The sequence below is a fragment of the Salvelinus fontinalis genome, chromosome 7 (assembly GCF_029448725.1).
Source record: "Salvelinus fontinalis isolate EN_2023a chromosome 7, ASM2944872v1, whole genome shotgun sequence".
Lineage (NCBI taxonomy): Eukaryota > Metazoa > Chordata > Actinopteri > Salmoniformes > Salmonidae > Salvelinus > Salvelinus fontinalis.
In genome coordinates, this window is record NC_074671.1 from 29734944 (window position 1) to 29757556 (window position 22613).

General features: G+C 45.4%; 1 protein-coding gene across 4 annotated transcripts in view; it reads left to right on the forward strand.

Moving 5' to 3' along the window:
• Positions 1–22613, forward strand: part of LOC129859362 (arf-GAP with SH3 domain, ANK repeat and PH domain-containing protein 1-like) — a 69538-nt gene that overhangs the window by 44068 nt on the left and 2857 nt on the right. For 2 of the 4 annotated variants that reach the window (XM_055929058.1, XM_055929059.1), the window contains 17 exons: positions 718–805; positions 1142–1190; positions 5569–5738; positions 7858–7991; positions 8192–8283; positions 8559–8745; positions 10030–10115; positions 11358–11473; positions 11763–11830; positions 12488–12595; positions 13412–13643; positions 15865–15933; positions 16730–16867; positions 20117–20195; positions 20318–20382; positions 20507–21006; positions 21262–21384. In XM_055929058.1, coding sequence (XP_055785033.1) covers positions 718–805; positions 1142–1190; positions 5569–5738; positions 7858–7991; positions 8192–8283; positions 8559–8745; positions 10030–10115; positions 11358–11473; positions 11763–11830; positions 12488–12595; positions 13412–13643; positions 15865–15933; positions 16730–16867; positions 20117–20195; positions 20318–20382; positions 20507–21006; positions 21262–21384 — 2304 coding nt within the window. The remainder of the gene's footprint in view (positions 1–717; positions 806–1141; positions 1191–5568; positions 5739–7857; positions 7992–8191; positions 8284–8558; positions 8746–10029; positions 10116–11357; positions 11474–11762; positions 11831–12487; positions 12596–13411; positions 13644–15864; positions 15934–16729; positions 16868–20116; positions 20196–20317; positions 20383–20506; positions 21007–21261; positions 21385–22613) is intronic. The other 2 variants (XM_055929061.1, XM_055929060.1) reach the window with 2 other exon arrangements.

Genomic DNA, 22613 nt, shown 5'->3' on the forward strand with positions numbered 1-22613 from the left:
CTCACCATCCCCACTGCCCGCATGCCCGGGCACAGTCACAATGCAGTGCCCAGTCTACACACGTGCCAGCTGATCACACTGGTGTTATCAAAATATTACAGTGGGTATTGTAACTGAAGCCAAGCCAAAGTGGTGATGCCTGGACCACAGACAGATACAGTACTGAGGGAATACCTGGGATTCTCCCTAGGCTAGCTACATACACTGTCAAGTCTAGTGGTCAGGCTGTGCCTCAAATCGCACCCTATTCCCTATGTGGTCCCCTATGTGGGTCTGTTTCTATTTTTGCCACTGGAGTCAGAGACATACACTGAGTAAACCAAACATTAAGAACACCTCCCCCTTTTGCCCTCAGAACTCAATTCGTCGGGGCATGGGCTCTATAAGGTGTCGAAAGTGATTTCTTTATTCAGTCGAGACAAAAGGACATTAGCCACAACGCCTAACATCAACAGATGAATTGACGAATTACTTTACCAACCCATCATTTTCCAGGCGCTCTTATCCAGAGCAGTGAGTGGATACATTTTTATATTTGTTTGTACTGGTCCACGATGGGAATCGAACCCACAACTATAGCGTTGCAAGTGCCGTGCTCTACCAACTGAGCCACACAGGACCATCCAGAGTCAGATAGGCTTGTAGCGTTAGTTTCATAGGACCAATACTGGGTGATGTACAAATAGCTAAGTCGTCTGTCTCTGTGTGTTCGTGCAGTCCAACAGGCAGCCTGTGAAACTCAACCTGCTCACCTGCCAGGTCAAGCCCTGTGCTGAGGACAGGAAGTGCTTCGACCTCATTTCCCGTAAGTATCTCTTCCTGTAACCCGCACACCAACACAGTAGTTACCATGGGTGTGAGATGGGCTGTGAGAAATGGGGCCTTATATTACCTTCTGTAGGAATTCACAAACAGGAAGAGTCGAATAGACAGTTTTGTGCCACAGGTCGCCAGTAGCTCTTTCACACGCTCCATTTCCTGGCTTCCTGTTTGAATGGTGTCATGACAAAGCCTGAAACACGCTGTGCTTGTGAATTACTCCGCCATGCATCTCAACAGGGCTATATCATGTTACATGATTACACAGTGTCTGCTGGGTCCGAGAGATCACGTTCCCGTCTCATCTTCTCTCTGCCAACAGATAACCGGACATATCACTTCCAGGCTGAGGATGAACAGGAGTTTGTCATGTAAGTGCACCGTGACAGTCACCACATTATAAACATCCACCTACTATTAGTATCCAACTCCAAAGGCAGGTACATAGTAAGATAAGACTGTGGTGGAATTTGGGGTTACGGTTATTTGTCAGCCAAGTGACTCAGTCACCGTTTTAATCGTATTAATAGCAAAAACGCACATTTTCTCCTGGTCTCCGCTCCTGACTGCATGTGCTGCTGCTGGGGGGTATTGCCTAGGCAACCCGAAGACGTGTTTGCTATGGGGGGGTTTATACAATTACCGTGCCAGCTCTAAAGTAATGCCCGCTGAAGCGATGAACCTTGCACTGATAATGTATGAGTGTGAAAGACAAGATCGGTGAGGTTTAACAAAGAAAGACACCGTTTTCTTTAATGGAAAAGGTTTAGAGGTTTTGTCTAGTGTCCATGCTCCATTGACAATGAGGGTATTTTTATCCCTGAGAGAGAGAGGCCTGCTAAGTGCTAGCAGCGGTAAGGGTATCTTCCTGTATCTGTGGGATCTGTGGTTGTTATTCAGGTCACTGTAACCCAGGGATGGGCAATTGGCGTCTGCACGCTGATACATTTCCAGAGATGTATTTATTTTTTGTTAGAAATGTAGAACACACAAGGTGCAATTTCGCTCAATTAGCCCATGTCAGCAAAAAAAACTTAAACATTTTAGATTGGTAAATTAGTCTAGTGACCTGCTATCTAAACTTGTAGAATTACCGACCGTGGGCCCCCATTGATTTTGTTAGTCACTCTCACTCAGATATCATATTAAAAACTGCAAACATTTCTCTCCACCCTATGTCAAAATGTGTAGAATTGTAGCAAATAAGCTGTAAAACTGCCAATTTGTCTCTCTGCCCCATGACAAAATAAGTAGAATTGCATGAAATGAGTTATACAATTGCTAAATCTTCTCTCTGCCCCATGGCAAAATGTCTAGATTTGCAGCAAACTTGCTTTAAAACTGCAACATTTCCTCTGCACCCTATGGCAAAATGTGTAGAATTGCAGGAAATTAACTCAAACTTTTTTCTCTCCACTGTCAAAGGGTGTGCCGCTAAATGCAAAAATGAAACTTAAGAACCGTAAGCATAGGAATAGCGCACATAGAACAGATCTACCGCTTCTTAGACTTGCTTTCAATGAGAATGACAGATCTATAACTCACACTTTTATGTGAATTTGGTCAGGTAGCCAAATATTGCACTTTTACATATTGCACTTTTAATTATAGTGAGACACAACCGGCCTTGCTTTAGGATACATCCCAAATGGCACCATATTCCCTATGTAGTGCACTACACTCTTGGAAAAAAGGGTTCCAAAACAGTTCTTTGGGGAGGGATAGGGTTCTACCAAGAACTGTTTTGATCAGAAGAACCCTTTTTGGGAGACAAGGGTTATTTGTACGTGAAGTGTTCTACCTAGAACCTTTAAAATCCAAAGAACAGTTTTTGAAAGAAAGGGTTCTTTGATGATTCTTTGGAAGGCAAGAAGGATTCTTTGGAATGCAAGAAGGGTTCTACATAGAACCAGATATAATATTTCCCATCATGCTCTATTGCAGGGAGATTAACGTAATTGTTTGTTTTACTGTAATATCTGCGTTTTTGCATGTACATTGCTTGGTTGATTAATTTTATGTTACACAAAGATAAATAACATACAGTTTTTTTTAACTAATCCCATCTATAAGAAATTGGATTTATTTCACCCGTTACTGTTATGTTTGTTCCAGTTTAGATGATTGAGGTAGTCTCAATATGCAATCTTCCCTACCCTGACAGTCATTCTGAATTCAGGTTGTAGGTGATTAACAATTCCACTTGTTGGATATCCTAACTCTGGCTGTATTCCAATAGAATTACACATCACTTTGCAAGCCAGCATAATGTGACTTGCAGGCCTGATGTGGCTTATGAACCAGAACATGCCTACCACCACTGTGTTAGGCTATAATTAGGCCCTCGAAGAAAGGCCTTATGATATATGGAATGCATTGTAATAAATAATAACATTTTAAACCCTAATAAGGCTGGTGGAACCGTTCATAGAGGGTTCTAGGAAGAACCCTCCAAGGATAAAAGGGTTCTCTGTAGAACCCTTCACAGACGATTCTAGGAAGAACCTTTAGATGATAAAATTGTTCTTGGTAGAACCCTTCATGGAAGCAGAACCCTTCTAGGCAGAATCCTTCATAGAGGGTTCTAGGCAGAACCATTTACAGGGGGTTATTTGAAGAACTCTACATAGAGGGTTTTAGATAGAACCCTCTGCAAAGGGTTCTACCCAGCACCAAAAAGGGTTCCCCTATGGAGACAAACCGAAGAACCCTGTAGGGTTTTACTTAACGCCTTTTTTTCTAAGTGTACTTTTCACCAGGGGTCATAGGGTTCTGGTCAAAAGTAGTGCACTTCATAGGGAATAGGGTGCCATTTTGGGACAGAACCACAACTCAGCTGCAATTCCAAATGTCAGTAAGTTCATTAAGTATCTGTAACTAGGGAACACACACACACACACTCATGCACACACCCGCACACACAAATGCTGACTCCACACTCTCAGCTCTATGCTGTCACACACTTCCAGCTGAGGCAAACCATACAGTGATGAAGTCGCTTCATGCGAGTGTTTGGATTAAAACACATCACTTGACAATATCTCAGCATTACGCAATCACATGCTCGCCCACCCATGTCTTGTGCATCGCAAGTTAACACGTTCACCCTTAAAGACACATGTACACCCACATCTCTGCATAACGTTGTCTAATTTCTTGTTATTTTTCACTCGTTCACCCGCACACACCTGTGTTGTGTCCTATGCTGTGTCCTATCCTGTGTCATGTGCTGTGTCCTCTGCTGTGTCCTCTGCTGTGTCCTCTGCTGTGTCCTCTGCTGTGTCCTCTGCTGTGTCCTCTGCTGTGTCATGTGCTGTGTCCTCTGCTGTGTCCTCTGCTGTGTCCTCTGCTGTGTCCTGTGCGGTGCTTTGTCCTCTGCTATGTCCTCTGCTGTGTCCTCTGCTGTGTCCTCTGCTGTGTCTTCTGCTGTGTCATGTGCTGTGTCCTCTGCTGTGTCCTCTGCTGTGTCCTCTGCTGTATCCTGTCCTGTGCTTTGTCCTCTGCTTTGTCCTCTGCTGTGTCCTCTACTGTGTCCTCTGCTGTGTCATGTGCTGTGTCCTCTGCTGTGTCCTCTGCTGTGTCCTCTGCTGTGTCCTCTGCTGTATCCTGTCCTGTGCTTTGTCCTCTGCTGTGTCCTCTACTGTGTCCTCTGCTGTGTCCTCTGCTGTATCCTGTCCTGTGCTTTGTCCTCTGCTGTGTCCTGTCCTGTGTCCTCTGCTGTGTCCTGTGCGGTGCTTTGTCCTCTGCTATGTCCTCTGCCGTGTCCTCTGCTGTGGCCTGTAGATGGGTGACGGGGACAGCAGGACTGACGTCAGCCCCATTGAGCCTGACTCAGATGCATTGTCCAAATGTCACCTTATTCCCTATGTAGTGCACTACTTTTGACCAGGACCCATATAGGGAATATGGTGCCATTTGGGACACAGGCTAGTCTAACTAGCAGTCTAATGGCAGAGTGAGTTGTGATGTACTGTTCTGTGCTGAACAACAGCAGCCGCCGACTCATGTTTGATTGGCAGTTACTTCCTGCCAATTTCTGCGCGTGTGCGTGGCGATTGTCCAGATGTGTTGGTTTGAATGTCATGAGAGGGTATCTGGGGCTGCTGGCTGGTTGGATAGGGTTGTGTATTGTACACTACAGTATGTGGTTGACACTGTAGGTTGACACTGTAGGCAGATGTAGGTCCTATATAGGGTGAATGCAAAGTAGCTGTCAAGATGTAAGGCAGTATACAGTTATATTTAAGCAATAAGGCCCAACGGGGTGTGGAATATGGCCAGTATACCACGGCTAAACGCTGTTCTTACACACGACGCAACGCGGAGTGCCTGGACACAGCCGTTAGCCACGGTATATTGGCCACATTTCACAAACCCCGAGGTGCCTTATTGCTATTATAAACTGGTTACCAACGTAATTAGAGCTGTTAAAATACATGTTTCAGCCAATCAGCATTCAGGGCTCAAAGCACCCAGTTTCTAATAATACACAGAGTATAGATATAGATAGCGTCAGATAGAGTTGGAGTTGTCCCATCTGATTTGATTTGATTTGACCGTTCAAAATACATCAAATGGCAGCAGAAACGCATCAGAAAATTGTCACGGATAAATAAACTTATTTCCACTGTGGTCCTCTCGTTTCAAAGCCTCTACCTATGTAACTTAGTGCTTGTACGTGTTGAAAACCCCCGTGCTTTTGTAATAACTTGTTCTCTCTGCTCTATCGTTTCTCCGTGCCGCGTGTAGCTGGATCTCTGTGCTATCCAACAGTAAGGAGGAAGCTCTGAACATGGCGTTCCGCGGAGAAGAGGACGGAGGAGGAGGAGAGGATGGCCTGGAGGACCTGACCAAAGCCATCATAGAGGAGGTGCTGCGCATGCCTGGCAATGAAGTCTGCTGTGACTGTGGCGCTGCAGGTACGTATAGTACGACATCTATGGGTTCCCGTGTGTTTGGGTCCTGGGAAATGCACAACCACTGTGGTTTTCCAAGGGGTTCTGACATGGTAGATCCTCCACTATACCACTACTTTGCGCTTACTCACCATTCGCCTTGTCATGGGAGAAGACAACAACACCTTTGCTGCAGCATTTTATCTCGCCCTTGAACACACACCTCCCGGTAGAACTCACACATCCCTGTAGAACTCACACATCCCTGTAGAACTCACACATCCCTGTACACCTCACACATCCCTGTAGAACTCACACATCCCTGTAGAACTCACACATCCCTGTAGACCTCACACATCCCTGTAGACACATCCCTGTAGAACTCACACATCCCGGTAGAACTCACACATCCCTGTAGAACTCACACATCCCTGTAGAACTCACACATCCCGGTAGAACTCACACATCCCTGTAGAACTCACACATCCCTGTAGAACTCACACATCCCTGTAGAACTCACACATTCCTGTAGAACTCACACATCCCTGTAGAACTCAGACATCCCTATAGAACTCACACATCCTTGCAGAACTCACACATCCCCATAGAACTCACACATCCTCAACCATCTTCAAGGTTGTCCCTCAGAAGTCCCTGCTCAGCCCAACATCGATCCACTCTTCTGCACTGTCATGGCTGCTCTCTATCTCCCTCAGTAGTTAGGCATATGCTATGCAGCTCTCCTGCAATGTCACCCTTAACCAAACAAGCAGCAAAGCGGCACCAGGAGCCTTTTCTGTATTCAGGATATAACAGTGGTGCTTGTCCTTTCTGGCCCCTGGCCCTCCGACTTGATCCTCCCCTGCTGTAAAAACAGAGGCTCAGCACTCCCCAAGCAGAGACACCCTGGCCCTCTGACTCCCCCCAATACACACACACTGTCAGCATAAACACACAGATCCCACTGAGGAGAGTGCAGGCCAGTAGCGAAGAAGAAAAACCCTGCGTTTGTTGCAACAACATTGTTACATCACTATGTTACATAATTCATACATACACAGGCCCAGTTTTGCTGATTTCCCCTCTATGGGGTGAGCTTATTTGATAATGCGTGTGATAATGCGCTAGTGTACTGCAGGGTTATTTAGGTTGCTCCTGCGGCCCATCCTGCCTGATATACAGCTCTCTAGAGCTCTAGAGCTCTCACCCCACCCTGTGCTTCCTGTCATCTCTTTGGTAATCTTTTGCCATCCTGCATGTGACTCATTGGTGTTTGGCCGATTCTGAAACCATTCCACCCGCCTGAGTCCGTCCGGCACAGACCTGTCAAATCCAGACACGCTAGTTAGCCTAACAGCTAACAGCACTCAGCCATCTGTAAAGATAGCGTGTTTACATCTGCATAGCTGCGTAGGGCTCTTAGGCTTGGGTTTAAGCCTCCTTAAGTTGCATCACTCATGCTTGGCTGTGGTGTCAGTCACTGTAGCGGTTTACTGGGAAGAGCCCAAAGCCTCTCTAGCCCTCCACCACATGGCTCTGCTGTCAGAGCATGTACAGGCGTTCTGCTTGACACAGAATGATGCAATGTTTTCTAGTTGCTGGGCTCTGGTAGTCCAATCGGTATGGTTGGTGGGTCTGAGGCTGCCGAGGCCCTCTAGTGGTATGTGCTGTGCGTTGCCGCTGCTCACATTTGATGGTGGACCTGGGTTGTATTCATTTGTGCACACCGTAGCAAAACGTTTTGCAACGGTAAACGAAAACAAAATTGTTTTATATGTTCAGTTTGTCCCCACTTGTATCAGTGGGTTTTATTTTGTTTGGAGCCTAGTGAATACGATCCTGAAACAAATTGTCAGTTTAGTGGTGAATACAAACACGGCTACATGCAAGTGTTCAGATCAAGAATTAAACCCCCTTGTGTTCAGCATTATCGTTCTGGATTTCAACTGTAAATTGTATATTTGTGTTAGTACTTTGAAAAAACATCTATGTTCTTTTTGGAGCCAAAACAGCTGTGCACTAAACTGTGAATTCCAGCCATATTTTTGTGGTTGTGTAGCCAAGACGCCTATCCACAAGCCTGTGCTCCACAAAATGGCCGCTCTCTAACCTGAGTACATTGTCATGTTGTCTGTGCCCTTAGATCCAAAATGGCTGTCCACTAATCTGGGCATCCTGACCTGCATTGAGTGCTCTGGAATACACCGGGAGATGGGAGTTCACATCTCACGCATCCAATCCATGGAGCTAGATAAGCTAGGCACCTCTGAACTCTTGGTGAGTGAAAAAATAAATACATTTGGTGAACATTATATAACGTTTTTTTTTCACAGTAGATCAACATGCAAAATAGATTCAAAAACAGGATATAAATAAATACATCTTGATTACAACGTGATTGTGATTACGGCAATTCGAGCAAAGTGCTTCTAACGAGCATCGTGACATTCATATGTGACTTGATTTTTCCTTCACAGCTGGCCAAGAACGTAGGGAACAGTAGTTTCAATGAAATAATGGAGGAGAACCTTCCTGGTCCCTTACCGAAACCTACTCCTTCAAGTGACATGTAAGTACTCAGCGTCGTCAACAACTACATGAACTTCTTAGAAGCTACAAGCTCCATGGAAACGTTACCTCACTTTCACTTGTCACTTGACATCACTGGAAGCATAATCGGGTGTATGTTTGAGCTTATGCTAAAAATCCATCCATCTTGGTCAGGAAACACGTTCACGCTAGAAACTGAATTAAAGGATCTCCATAGGAAAAAATATCCACACAAGCGTTCCAAATCCGTCTCCTTATTCTCCTCCTCTTCCCGCTTCTCTCTCCCTCCTACAGGACAGTGAGGAAGGAGTTCATCAATGCTAAGTATGTGGACCACAAGTTTGCACGGAAGACCTGTACCTCCTCGGCAGCTAAGACCATCGAGCTGTGTGAGGCGGTCAAGTCCAGGGACCTGCTGTCTCTCATCCAGGTGTACGCTGAGGGGGTGGAGCTAATGGAGCCACTGCCCGAGGGTGGACAGGTGAGTCTGACCTCTGACGTCACAGACCCTGGACTGTATTATTATCTCATCTCACCTGAAAGCATCTCACAGGATTGCTGATCTAGGATCAGGTCCCCCCCCGTCCATGTAATCTTATTCATTATGATCCAAAAGTTAAAACTGATCCTAAATCAGCATCTATACTCTGACGCTTTGATGAATATGGGCCCTGGGGGGTTTGGTTTTACAATATGAGCAGAAGTGTACTGTTTAGTAGGGAAATACTAAATTGTACTGAGTCTGTAAGGTGGCTGTTCTGTACATGGGCAAAGTAATGAACAGTCCACTGAGAAAAACATAGTTTTTACTACTGGGCAATGTTGGACAAGACAACAATGCCCAAACGAGAAAAGTGACTCAGTTAAGCTATCACTACTGCCGCCCACTAAACGTTGAACCACGTAGCACTGCGGTGTGCTCTCAGAAGTAGTCCATCGGGAATAGTGGCCAGGGATGAGTCACTGATGCTGTTTGAAAGCAGGCAGAGCTTCTAGCCCAGGCTGACTCACTGATATCTAATACAACCCTGGCTGTCAGTGAATCTGCTCTGAGAGGCTGCATCCCAGGGCTCTGGTCAAAAGTAGTGAATTCTAATATGATCTCCAGCAGACAGCAGATATCAGTACCCAGAGCCGCAGACAGTGAGGGTGTGACAGGAATACATGATAAAGTAGCCTCTCCCTCTTCCTGAACGGATACCCTGCTTCTCTGGTTGACTCATAGTCATTGGTATTGCGTGTGTCACCGTGTCCTCCCTCTTCCCAAATAAGTCTCCCTTACTGGGGACTCACAGAGATAATCAGCGACGTAGCTACCAGTCATTTTTAATTAGAGGTGACACAAGAAGACGCAACGACATGCGTGCTGTTTGAAGGATAGACCCACCAAGGAAGATCTCAACGACTTGATGGTTGATTATCTCGGCAAGTGTGAGTTCAATCACAGCCAATGAGGTGCTGGTGGTGGTGACCTTTGTTCATATTGGGCAGGAAGGGCTGTAGACTGAAGCTGGCTTATCGTTTCAGTGTCTTCTACCGACATCGGTACGTCCACACCTCTCTCTGTCATAGAAATGTTCGCATCACGCTCGCAGACTTCCCTTGAGGGGGAGACAAGCTATTTTTAGGAGCCATTTTGTTGACTGCAACCTCTTTAAATGCTGAGAGAGGCTGAGAGAGAGAGAGTGTAGAATGGATGCTGCCTGCTGTTCTCCCCATGTAGAAAGTCTCTCATGTCTTTGCTGTATGTGATCGCCCCCTTCAGGAGGCCGGAGAGACTGCGCTCCACTACTCTGTGCGCACCGCCGACCAGACCTCACTACACCTGGTGGACTTCCTCGTACAAAACAGGTAAAATGACCAAATAAGGCCCCGTCAATAAAGTGAAGATAAGCATTTTATGCCATACAGGCTACCATAGCATTGGGCTAATGTGAAATTGGATTTTAAATGCAGTGAAAGCACACACTTCGTAAGCTGTTGTGCCCAAATAGTAAAAAACTAACAGAATATTATAAATAAGTAGTATTTCCAACATTTGGTCATGTAAATTGACGTGTTAAATGTGAGAATTTCAATGGAATAGCTTCATGGATAGCAGTAGTGTTCCCTTCTTATCTCTCCACCGCTGCAAGAGGAAGATGAGCAGAGTAGAGCTCAGCACAGCTTAGATTCCCACAAGGCAAACAGAACTGGGTCAGGCAGACACTTGTTCTCCGCCTTCATTTATTCATCAGTCTTTTCAATTGTTTGCTCCTTGCCTCGCTGCACCTCAGGCAGACCGTTACCGGGAAATGGCTCCTCATTAATTAATCGGTCCACCTTCACGATTTCATGCTTACACTTGGTAATTGGCCTAATTGTTTTCAATTCAGAGATAGGAGGAGACGAAATGGGGAGCAAACACTTACCTGTCGACATGCTAGTGTGACTGTGAAGGACACCTTCCTAATATTGAGTTGCACCCCCTTTTGCACTCAGATCAGCCTCAATTCGACGGGGCATGGACTTTACAAGGTATCGAAAGCTGGCCCATGTTGACTCCAATGCTTCCCACAGTTATGCCAAGTTGGCTGGATGTCCTTTGGGTGGTGGACCATTCTTGATACACTCGTGAAACAGTTGAGCATGAAAACCCCAGCGGTGCTGCAGTTCTTAACACACTTAAACCCGTGCGCCTGGCACCTACTAGCATACCCCGTTCAAAGGCACTTAAATGTTGTGTCTTGCCCATTCACCCTCTGAATGGCACACATACACAATCCATGTCTCAATTGTCAGAAGGCTGGTCAGTGTCATGGAAAGAGCAGGTTTTTCTAATGTTTTGTACACTGTGTATATTTTGTCAGCCGTGGTGACAAATAGGTATTTTAAAGGTCAGTTTGTCTCTTAAAGCAGTATGTATGATCAAAGCGTGAACGATAATGTGACAACTTTACCTCTGTGCAAAATCGCGTCTGGGACGTGACCCGTGGTGTGTGTGTGTGTGTGTGTGTGTGTGTGTGTGTGTGTGTGTGTGTGTGTGTGTGTGTGTGTGTGTGTGTGTGTGTGTGTGTGTGTGTGTGTGTGTATGTGTGTGTGTGTGTGTGTCAGTGGGAACCTGGATAAGCAGACAGAGTGGGGAAACACTGCCCTGCACTACTGCTGCATGTACGAGAAACACGAATGCCTCAAACTACTGCTTAGGGGCAAACCAGCCACTGACATCAGTGAGTAACACACACTCATATGTAAATGTATTCAGACTTGGTTATGTTAACATGCCTGTTCTGTTTTGGGCTAATCAGAATTGTATTTTATACCACAGGAGGTTGGGGGAGGACAGGCTCGTGGTAACGGCTGTAATGGCACATGGCTTCCATGTGTTTGATGCCATTCCATTCGCTCCGCTCCAGGCACTATTATGAGCCGTCCTCCCCTCGGCAGCCTCCACTGGTTTTATACACGTAGACGGAATGTATGCATCTAGTGTGACCAATATCATGCCTGTTCTTTTAGCCAATCAGAATGGTGAGACGGCGCTGGATATTGCCAGGCGTATGAAGAACAGTCAGTGTGAGGAGGCAGTAAGTATCCCACTGTGAACATGAGCCACTATATGTTTGGCTGTCGATGACATGAATCGACAGCTATACTTAACGATGCAATCCTGTTCTTTGTCGAAGTAGCATCCACGCCTCAGCTGATGATGTAGCAGCACGGTAGATAGTATAGATCGAAGGGACTTGTTGACCAGCACATCTTTGGACACTAGATGGCAGCAGCCAAAGACCTACCCAGGCTTCTAGTGACTTCAGAGAGAAAGCCATTACTGATGTATGGTTACTATTTGCACACAGAAAACTAAGTTGGTGCTTTTACGATCGGTGATATTATGTCATGTTTTGAACATCAAATTAAAGGAGAGGAGAACAATCAAATGAATGTTGGAGGTATTCATTGTTGGTTATGATAGAGTTCTCTTCGACTGACTTGCGGGCTATAATTACATTTACGTCATTTAACAGACGCTCTTATGCAGAGCGACTTACAGTAGTGAGTTCACACATGTTCATACTGGTCCCCTGTGGGAATCGAACCCACAGCCCGGGCGTAGCAAACGCCATGCGCTACCAACTGAGCCACACGGGACCACTATTCACTGTGTGTTTATTTGTATGCCCTCTGTATTTCATTGTTTCATTGTGGAACCAAATGAAGTAATCAACATGTGTGTCCCCCAGCTGGTGCAGGCTGCAGCGGGGAAGTATTACCCACATGTCCACGTGGAGTATGAGTGGAGCCTGAGGCTGGAGGAGCTGGACGAGAGCGATGATGATCTCGATGACAAGGTCAGACTGGGACTGCAGGTTCACACGTGAAAACTTGAAATCCATGTGCAAATACTCTATATATACAAAAGTATGTGGACACGCCTTCAAATTTGTGAATTCGGGGTTTGGCGGATGCCAGGAGAACGCTACCTGCACCAATGCATAGTGCAAACTGTAAAGTTGGGTGGAGGAGGAATAGTGGTCTGGGGCTGTTTTTCATGGTTCGGGCTAGGCCCCTTAGTTCCATTGAAGGGAAAAGTTAACGCTACATCATAAAATGACATTCTAGACGATCCAGTGCTTCCAACTTTGTGGCAACATTTTGGGGAAGGCCCTTTCCTGTTTCAGCATGACAATGCCCCCGTGCACAAAGCTAGGTCCATATAGAAATGGTTTTTCGAGATCGGTGTGGAAGAATTTGACTGACCTGCACAGAGCCCTGACCTCAACCGAATCAAACACCTTTGGGATGAATTGGAACACCGACTGCGAGCCAGGCCTAATCACCCAACATCAGTGCCTGACCTCACTAATGCTCTTGTGGCTGAATGGAAGCAAGTCCCCGCAGCAATGTTCCAACATCTAGTGGAAAGCCTTCCCAGAAGAGTGGAGGCTGTTATAGCAGCAAAGGAAGGACCAACTCCATGTTAATGCCCATGATTTTTGAATGAGATGTTCGACGAGCAGGTGTCCACATACTTTTAGTCATGTAGTGTATTTGCACCCATCTCCCATTGACATCAATGCATGATTTAGGCCTACATGAAAGTCAAAGTTCCTAAGTTCACCCTCTTCCAAGTTGACACTTGTCTCTCTCTCCCTCACTGTCTGCAGCCTAGTCCCATAAAGAAGGACCGTTCCCCGCGGCCCCAGAGTTTCTGCCACTCGTCCAGCCTGTCTCCCCATGACAAGCTGTCTCTGCCGGGCTTCATCAGCCACCGGGACAAACAGCAGCGCATGTCTTACAGCGCCTTCACCAACCAGATGTACTCCGCCTCCACCGACCTCACTTCCTCTTCCCCCGTGGCCGATGCCCCCCCTCTACCCCCCAGGAACCAGGGCAAAGGTGAGACCTGGTTGAATGGCCAGGGCCCAGACTTTTATAAGTGTAGGATGAATTATCCTCTAGACACTGATCTTGGTCCGTTTTGTATTTTCCCCACTAATGGTTAAGGTGAGGATTGGGGAGGGGAAGCTGATCCTAGATCTCTATCTAAGGGAAAATTCTACCTGAAATGTAAATGGCCTAAAGATTATGTGGCCAGTTGTGGAATGTACATAGGATACATAGCAGTGTTGTCTGGTTGGCCAGAATTTACATGTATGGAGAATTTACATGATCTTTTATCTCTAACGCTGGTACTCAGGAAGAACGCAGTAATAACGTTTACTGTTTTTCTCTGTTATAAAACATTGTAATCATAATGCTAGTTAACCAATTTACTGATATGATTGGGATTTTCCTCTCTCTCTCTCTCTCTCAACCTTACACACACACACAGACACACACACACACACACACACACACACACACACCCTTGAGAGGAATGTAATTTGTCAACCCGTCGATCAGAGGGCGGGTAGCGGCTGTTATAAAGACTGCTTACACAAGGAAGGCACCTCCAGAAAAAGGATGGCTTAAGGGCTGCTGGCATGCAGGAGTGTAAGAGAGAGTGGAGACACACACTTAAGTGATAATGCCCGAGAAGCCGGTGTTTGGAGGATATATTGGCACGGGTGTTGTTAGGCCCTAGACACAAATCTAGGGTTGTTACCCAAGCCGGCTTGTCGTTCGCTCTATCGTTTCGGTTGCCAGAGACGCGACACAGTCGTTCGTTCTAAATGTTCCATTGCCATACTGGCTGGCAACATTTTTATTCCTTGTTGCTAGCTAGCTGACTTACAGTCCCGTCAAAAAGTGCAGCCAGAATAGCAACAAAGTAGCTGCATTTCCATTTGTTTAAGCTGTTTACTAGTAACATTTATTTGGATAGATCCATAACAATGAACTAATGAGGAGCGATTTCGCCCTGGCATAGAAAATGTGCTCTCTCGTCAGGACACTGTTGTTCAGAGGAGCTAGCCAACAACACAGCTAACACAATCACTTCAAACTGAAGCCGGAAAGACTGCAAACTGGCTGCATTTCGTTTCGTTTGACATTTTTTCAATTAACATTTCTCTAACATCCATGATTTCGACTGGCTGAGAAACGCTGCCTGCCTGTCTGTCTCGTCCCGACTCCCGACACATTCATTTTTATGGGACAGTTGGAGATTGAATTTGAATATTGAAACGGTGTTGCAAATGTCAGAGAGACAGCAAGGTTTATACAAATCTCCGCTGTTGAAAACGAAATGTTTGCCTAAAAGAAATTGAGATAATGTCCAGATGCTTTTTATAGTGGAGATCAAGTTTATAAATCGCTTGGCTGGGCTGAAGAGACAGTGGATTGCGCAGTCAGATGTAACAGAGTAAATAGGCATTTTAACGTCATAGATTTAGCCGGTGGTAATTTGTGGGATAGACACTGGCTGGAATGCGGTTTTAACCCATCAGCAGGATTAGACACACCCCTTGTATAAAGCAAGATAGATAATACACCAGGCTGATAATGTTAACACTTCATTATGGAAATCCAGGTCTGTGTCCCAAATGGCACCCAATTCCCTACATAGTGCAATAGTTCGCTATGGGCCCTGGTCAGAAGTAGTACACTATATAGGGAAAAAGGTGCCATTTGGGACTCAGCCAGGGACATTTCCTGATCAGCAACACTATCTGACAGTACAAACGGACTCCAAGGGGCGAGAGGCACGGTCAGCACAATTATAATGAACCATAACATCCCTCCCGAAGACAGGATTTAGAACACAAAACACTCACACCCCAGGTTGCTATTCCCTATCCTTGTTACAATACAGTAGGCTACATTGTTGACGCCAATACACTGTTCTCTTTACACACAAGAAATAAACAGTTCTCTTTTTCAGTGGGCGTCGGACTGACTTGTTTTGACCTTAGGCGTTTTGATGCAGTTTCTCCTCTTTCTTTGCTTGTCACTAATAAGATTTCATCAGGGGGTTTATAGAGGCTTGCGTCTCAAATGGCGCCCTATTCCCTATATAGTGCACTACTTTTGATCAAGGCCTGCATAGAGCTCTGGTCAAAAGTAGTGCACTACATAGGGAATAGGGTGTCATTTCAAATGCATTTCAAAAGCTCACAAACGTTCTCTCCCACACTCTTCATCTCTCTCTCTCTTTTCTCCTTTCTTTCTCTTTCAGCGCCGCACTTGGCATTCCTCGGCTCTCACTCGCACTACGCCACTCTGGCCGGCACTCGACCATACATCAGTGAATATCCTGTTTTTACATTTTGCCCTGCTGTGCCCGCCCGTATACTTCTGCTGCCCAGTGGCACTGGTAGCGCTTTACTTCCCAGGAAAAATATGTGTGGTGGCGTCTTAAACTTTTAACAATGGCACTGTAAAAGTGTGGTTAATTATAATTTTTCTTACACAGTTTTATCACGTTTTGTGACATGTCGCCACCCCTGAGTTGCAAAGTGCTATCGTACCTTATGTAGGCTGTGTGTCCCAAATGACACTCTATTCCCTATATAGTGCCCTATGGGGTCTACAGTAGTGCACTATATACAATATAGGGTGCCATTTTTGGACGCAACCTGACTCTCCTCTCTAACTGGCTGAGTTCTCTATTAGCCACAATCTTATAGTGTCTGTTTCTAGGCTTACACACAGGTGGGAATGGGACTAGCTGCTTTGGGGTAACTTTACTGTAGGTCCAGAAGTCTCAGGAGCGTGTACACCCACCCCAAAATACACACAAACACACTCAAAACAACACTCACACAATACACACACATTGTTCTGTGTCCATCTTCTCTGTATTCCTATCTGGGGCGTTTCTCTGTTCACCGGGATGTTGTGTTTTGCCTGTATTGATGTTGTGTTCACGTATCTCCCACACGTTGGCCAACAATTGTGATAAACCCAGTCCCGATGGCAAGAAATCTTCCTCTCATCTACCCTCTCCTCTCAAGCCCCTCCCCTTCCTCTTGGTATCCCAGGTGACAGAATGAATGACGCCTGTCCCTTCACTGCATGTTTGTATGTTGTCACTCCTCCAGCTCCTCCCTCCACCCTCACCCCCGGAGGCAGCTCCACCCTGTCCAAGAAGAGGCCTCCGCCCCCTCCCCCCGGGCACAAACGCACCCTGTCTGACCCACCCAGCCCGCTTTCCCACAGTAGAGGGGGCATTTACGTGGGTGAGTCCTCCCTCGGTGGGCAAGACCCAAGCAGACACATCTAAATACTGCTTGGTCGTCTTTATTAACGAAGGACATGATTCATAATAACATTAAAGTCTCTGGTGCTGGACAGTTGTAGTGTGTGCAGGCTTTTGTTCCAGCCCAGCACAAATAACTAATGATTGAACTAAAGTCAATCTTAATGCCTACCCACACTGAGGCCCTACAGGACCAGAGTTACCCATCTCTGGCCTAGTATTGAGTGTGTTTCCAACTAGGTCTTCCCCATGACCAGAGTGTCAGTGCTGTTCATGAATGACAGACACATCCTGGTCATTTTATGGTGTGATGGCAATGACAGAGACACATCCTGGTCATTTTATGGTGTGATGGCAATGACACAGACACATCCTGGTCATTTTGGAAGGTGATGGCAGTCCTGTGTAAATGTATGTGTTAGTGTTGGATGTCAGATCATTATTTTTGTCATCATTTTGTCTCGTCTGTGATGTTTTTTGTATTGTGAGATAAAGGCCTCAACAGCATTAGTATAGAAGAAAATGTAGATTATTAGCTGAATAAAACTACACTGAACAAAAATATAAACGCAACATGTGAAGTGGTCATGTTTCATGAGCTGGAATGAAAGTTCCCAGAAATGTTCCATATGTACAAAAATCTTATTTCTCTCAAATTTTGTGCACAAATGTATTTAAATCCTTTTTAGTGAGCATTTCTCCTTTGCCAAGATAATCTATCAACCTGACAGGTGTGGCATATCAATAAGCTGATTAAACAGCATGATCATTACACAGGTGCACCTTCTGCTGGAGAACACAATGCCACAAATGCCTCAAGTTTTGAGGGAGCGTGCAATAGGCATGCTGACTGCAGGAATGTCCACCAGAGCTGTTGCCAGAGAATTTAATGTTCATTTCTCGACCATAAGCCGCCTCCAATGTTATTTTAGAGAATTTGGCAGTAAGTCCAACCGGTCTCACAACCGCTAACCAAGTGTAACCATGCCAGCCCAAGACCTTCAACTGTGGAATCGTCTGAGACAAGCCACACGGACAGCTGATGAAACTGTGGGTTTGCACAACCAAAGAATTTCTGCACAAACTGTCAGAAACCGTCTCAGGGAAGTTCATCTGCGTGCTCGTCTTCACCAGGGTCTTGACCTGACTGCAGGTTTCAACTAGGCGAGTGGTTTGCTGATGTCAACGTTTTGAACATATGGGCAGGCATAAGCTACGGACAACATAATTACATTTTATCAATGACAATTTGAATGCACAGAGATACCGTGACGAGATCCTCAGGCCCGTTGTCGTGACATTCATCCACCTCCATCATGTCATGTTTCAGCATGATAATGCACGGCCCCATGTCACAAGGATCTGTACACAATTCATGCAAGCTGAAAATGTCCCAGTTCTCCCATGGCCTGCATACTCACCAGACATGTTACCCATTGAGCATGTTTGGGATGCTCTGGATCGACTTGTACGACAGCGTGTTCCAGTTCCCGCCAATATCCAGCAACTTCACACAGCCATTGAAGACTGGGACAACATTCCACTGGCCACAATCAACAGTCTAATCAACTCTATGCAAAGGAGATGTGTCGCTCTGCATGAGGCAAATGATGGTCACACGAGATACTGACTCGTTTTCTGATCCACACCTTTTTTTTAAGGTACACTACATGACCAAAAGTATGTCGACACCTGCTCGTCGAACATCTCATTCCAAAATCATGGGCATTAATTATATGGAGTTGGTCCCCCTTTTGCTGCCCAAACAGCCTCCACTCTTCTGGGAAGGCTTTCCACTAGATGTTGGAACATTGCTGTGGGGACTTGCTTCCATTCAGCCACAAGAGCATTTGTGAGGTCGGCCACTGATGTTGGGCGATTAGGCCTGGTTCGCAGACGGCGTTCCAATTCCTTCCAAAGATGTTCGATGGGGTTGAGGTCAGGGCTTTGTGCAGGCCAGTCAAGTTCTTCCATAACGATCTCGACAAACCATTTCTGTATGGACCTCGCTTTGTGCACGGAGGTATTTTCATGCTGATACAGGAAAGGGCCTTTCCCAAACTGTTGCCACAAAGTTGGAAGCACAGAATCGTCTAGAATGTAATTTTATGCTGTAGCGTTAACACTTCCCTTCACTGGAGCTAATGGGCTTTGCCGGAACCATGAAAAACAGCCCCAGACCATTATTCCTCCTCCACCCAACTTTACAGTTTGCACTATGCATTGGTGCAGGTAGCGTTCTCCTGGCATCCGCCAAACCCAGATTTGTCCGTCCACTGGTCCAATGGCGGCGAGCTTAACACCACTCCACCAGACGCTTGGCAATGCGCATAGTGATGTTAGGCTTGAGTGCGGCTGCTCGGCCATGGAAACCCATTTCATGAAGCTACCGACGAACAGTTCTTGCGCTGACGTTGCTTCCAGAAGCAGTTTGGAACTCGGACAGAAAAATTTTCCTCGCTTCAGCACTCGACTGTCCCTGTGTGCTTCTGTATCATACCACTTCGTGGCTGAGACATTGTTGCTCCGATTTCCACTTCACAATAACAACACTTGACCGGGGCAGATCTAGCAGGGCAGAAATTTGACGAACTGACTTGTTAGAAAGTTGGCATCCTATGACAGTGCCACGTTGAAAGTCACTGGGCTCTTCAGTAAGGCCAATCTACTGCCAGTGTTAGATTTTATACACTTGTCAGCAACGGCTGTGGCTGAAATAGCTCCACATACTTTTGTATATATAGTGTATCTGTAACCAACAGATGTCTATCTGTATTCCCAGTCATGTGAAATCCATAGATTATGGTCTAATGAATTTATCTCAATTGACAGATTTTCTTATATGAACTGTAACTCAGTAAAATCTTTGAAATTGTTGCATGTTGCGTTTATATTTTTGTTCAGTGTAGATCCCCATCGTACAGCTACCTCCGAGGGTCCATAATGGTAGCTAATGGAAAGCTCAGCCTGACATCTCCTTCCCTTAGACTTTTCTACTATAATGTTTGGGTACAGCAATATATTTGTATACCAGTTACAGTATATGTATAAATGGACTACATAATAATAATAATTAATTCATTATAATCATTTAATCAGGAGAATTAAATCAAAATCAAAGATGTGCCTATTTAGGTGACCATTTTGGGCTGTGGGGTAATATGGGGATGAATATTATATACACTGAGCAGCATGTATCCATATCTCACAAACCATCTCGACATTTCAGGAAGTGACTCCATCCCTCCACCTGCGAACAAGATGTCACCGTTATCCAACAAGTTTGAGGGCATTCCACAGCAGCAAAGGTACATAGGCATCCATTTTGGATGCAGGCATTTAGAATATTTTCAGAAATATTGTTTAAATATGATAGAGTTCTTATCTTTTTATAATTTTTCATTAACTTCATATAACCATCTGTTTTCAGCACTACTTCTAGCAACACAAAGTCTACACTTGGTCCAAGGGTTCTACCCAAACTACCTCAGAAAGGTACGTTGTATTGGATTAGCAATGCCTATAACTGTAGGTGAGACCACCTTATTTCCGGCATACTGCCCAGCATTAGAGTCAGCATGTGTTTAATATAGTACCTGCGTCCTGGTTCTTCTCTTAGTGGCACTGCGTAAGATCGACACCATACACCCGTCTATGGACAAACCCGGTCTGCCTCCAGAGGTGCTCCAGAAATCCCCTCCAGGACCTGAATGCCTAACTAAAGCCATTCTACCCGACAAGCCCCAACTAGGGGACCTTCCCCCCAAACCCCAGCCCTCTGAGCTGCCCCCTAAACCTGGAGAACTGCCACCCAAGCCCCAGCTCTCCGACCTCCCCCCCAAACCGCAGCTAGGGGACCTACCACCTAAACCCCTGCTCAAAGACCTACCCCCAAAACCTCAACTCTCTCAAGACGGCCATCCGAAACCGGGGGTAGCAGATTTGCCCAGTCCGAGACCACCCCCTGGAGAGCCTGCGCCGAAGCCCCACCCCCCGGAGTCAGCGGCGGTCAATCAGCAGGCAGAGACTGAGAGCCCGTCCTCCCAGGGCAGCGAGGACACCAATGGGAGCCCGGCATGTGCTCCAGACACACCAGTGCCCTTGCCCAGGAAGAATACGGTAAAGTTCACTTAAGGACACACCGCAGAAATCAGAGAGCTTTAATGGTATCATTGAGTAATATCTGGGTAGTTCTGCAAATAGGTCCCACTGGTTGGTTGGGCCAGTTCCTCTTGGGTTGAAGCCACAGACAGGGTTGTAGTGGAATTGTTAATAGGTGGGTCAAGACACAGAAACTTTTGGCAACCAGACCATTCCACATACTATTTACTTGTCCCTGGTGACATTTCTGGTAATGTTCATATGTGTGTTTAGGGGAAGACCAAATCTCGGCGGGTGAAGACCATATATGACTGCCAGGCCGACAATGATGACGAGCTGACATTTGTGGAGGGAGAGGTGATCATAGTGACGGGAGAGGAGGACGGGGAGTGGTGGGTAAGTAACTTCCCCCTAACAGGCTCACTGATGTTACCCAAACACTGTTAGATTAGATTAGAGTAGAAGTTTAATAGTCACATTTACAGGGTTGCAGAGTACAGTGAAAATCTTAAACTCCAATCTCCAATAATGCAAGTCAAAGTAAAATAAAAACAATCAACAATCCCCAAATACAGGTGTGCCAAGCTTCTAGCATTATACCCAAGAAGACTCAAGGCTGTAATCGCTGCCAAAGGTGCTTCAACAAGAGTAAAGGGTCTGAATACTTATATAAATGTAATATTTCAGGGTTTTTTGTTATACTTTTGCAAAAATGTCTAAAAACCGGTTTTTGCTTTGTCATTATGAGGTATTGTGTGTAGAATGATTAGGGGGGGAAAACAATGTAATACATTTTAGAATAAGGCTGTAATGAAACAAAATTTGGAGAAAGTCAAGGGGTCTGAATACTTTCCGAATGCACTGTATATTAGAAGCTATAGAAATGTATTTATTAATGTCTACATTTGTTTTTGCTACATTTATTCTATTACAAGCACCTTATTGCATACTTTTTAATTATTTTATATTATGTACTAAAATAAAGGAAATTTGTATTTAAAAAAAATCTGTATATGTATGTGTGTGTGTGTGTGTGTATACAGTACCAGTCAAATGTTTGGACACACCTACTCATTCAAGGGTTTTTCTTTATTTTTACTACTTTCTACATTGTAGAATAATAGTGAAGACATCAAAACTATGAAATAACACATATGAAATCATGTAGTAACCAAAAAAGTGTTAACAAATTATATTTTAGATTTTTGGTTCTTCAAAGTAGCCACTCTTTGCCTTGATTACAGCTTTGAACACTCTTGGCATTCTCTCAACCAGCTTCACCTGGAATGCTTTTCCAACAGTCTTGAAGGAGTTCACACATATGCTGAGCACTTGTTGGCTGTATTTCCTTCACTCTGTGGTCAAACTCATCCCAAACCAACTCAATTGGGTTGAGGTCGGGTGATTGTGGAGGCCAGGTCATCTGATGCAGCACTCCATCAGTCTCCTTCTTGGTCAAATAGCCCTTACACAGCCTGGAAGTGTGTTGGGTCATTGTCCTGTCATTGTCCTGTTCCACTAAGCGCAAACCAGATGGGATGGCGTATCGCTGTAGAATGCTGTGGTAGCCGTGCTGATTAAGATTGCCTTGAATTCTGAATAAAAAACTGACAGTGTCACCAACA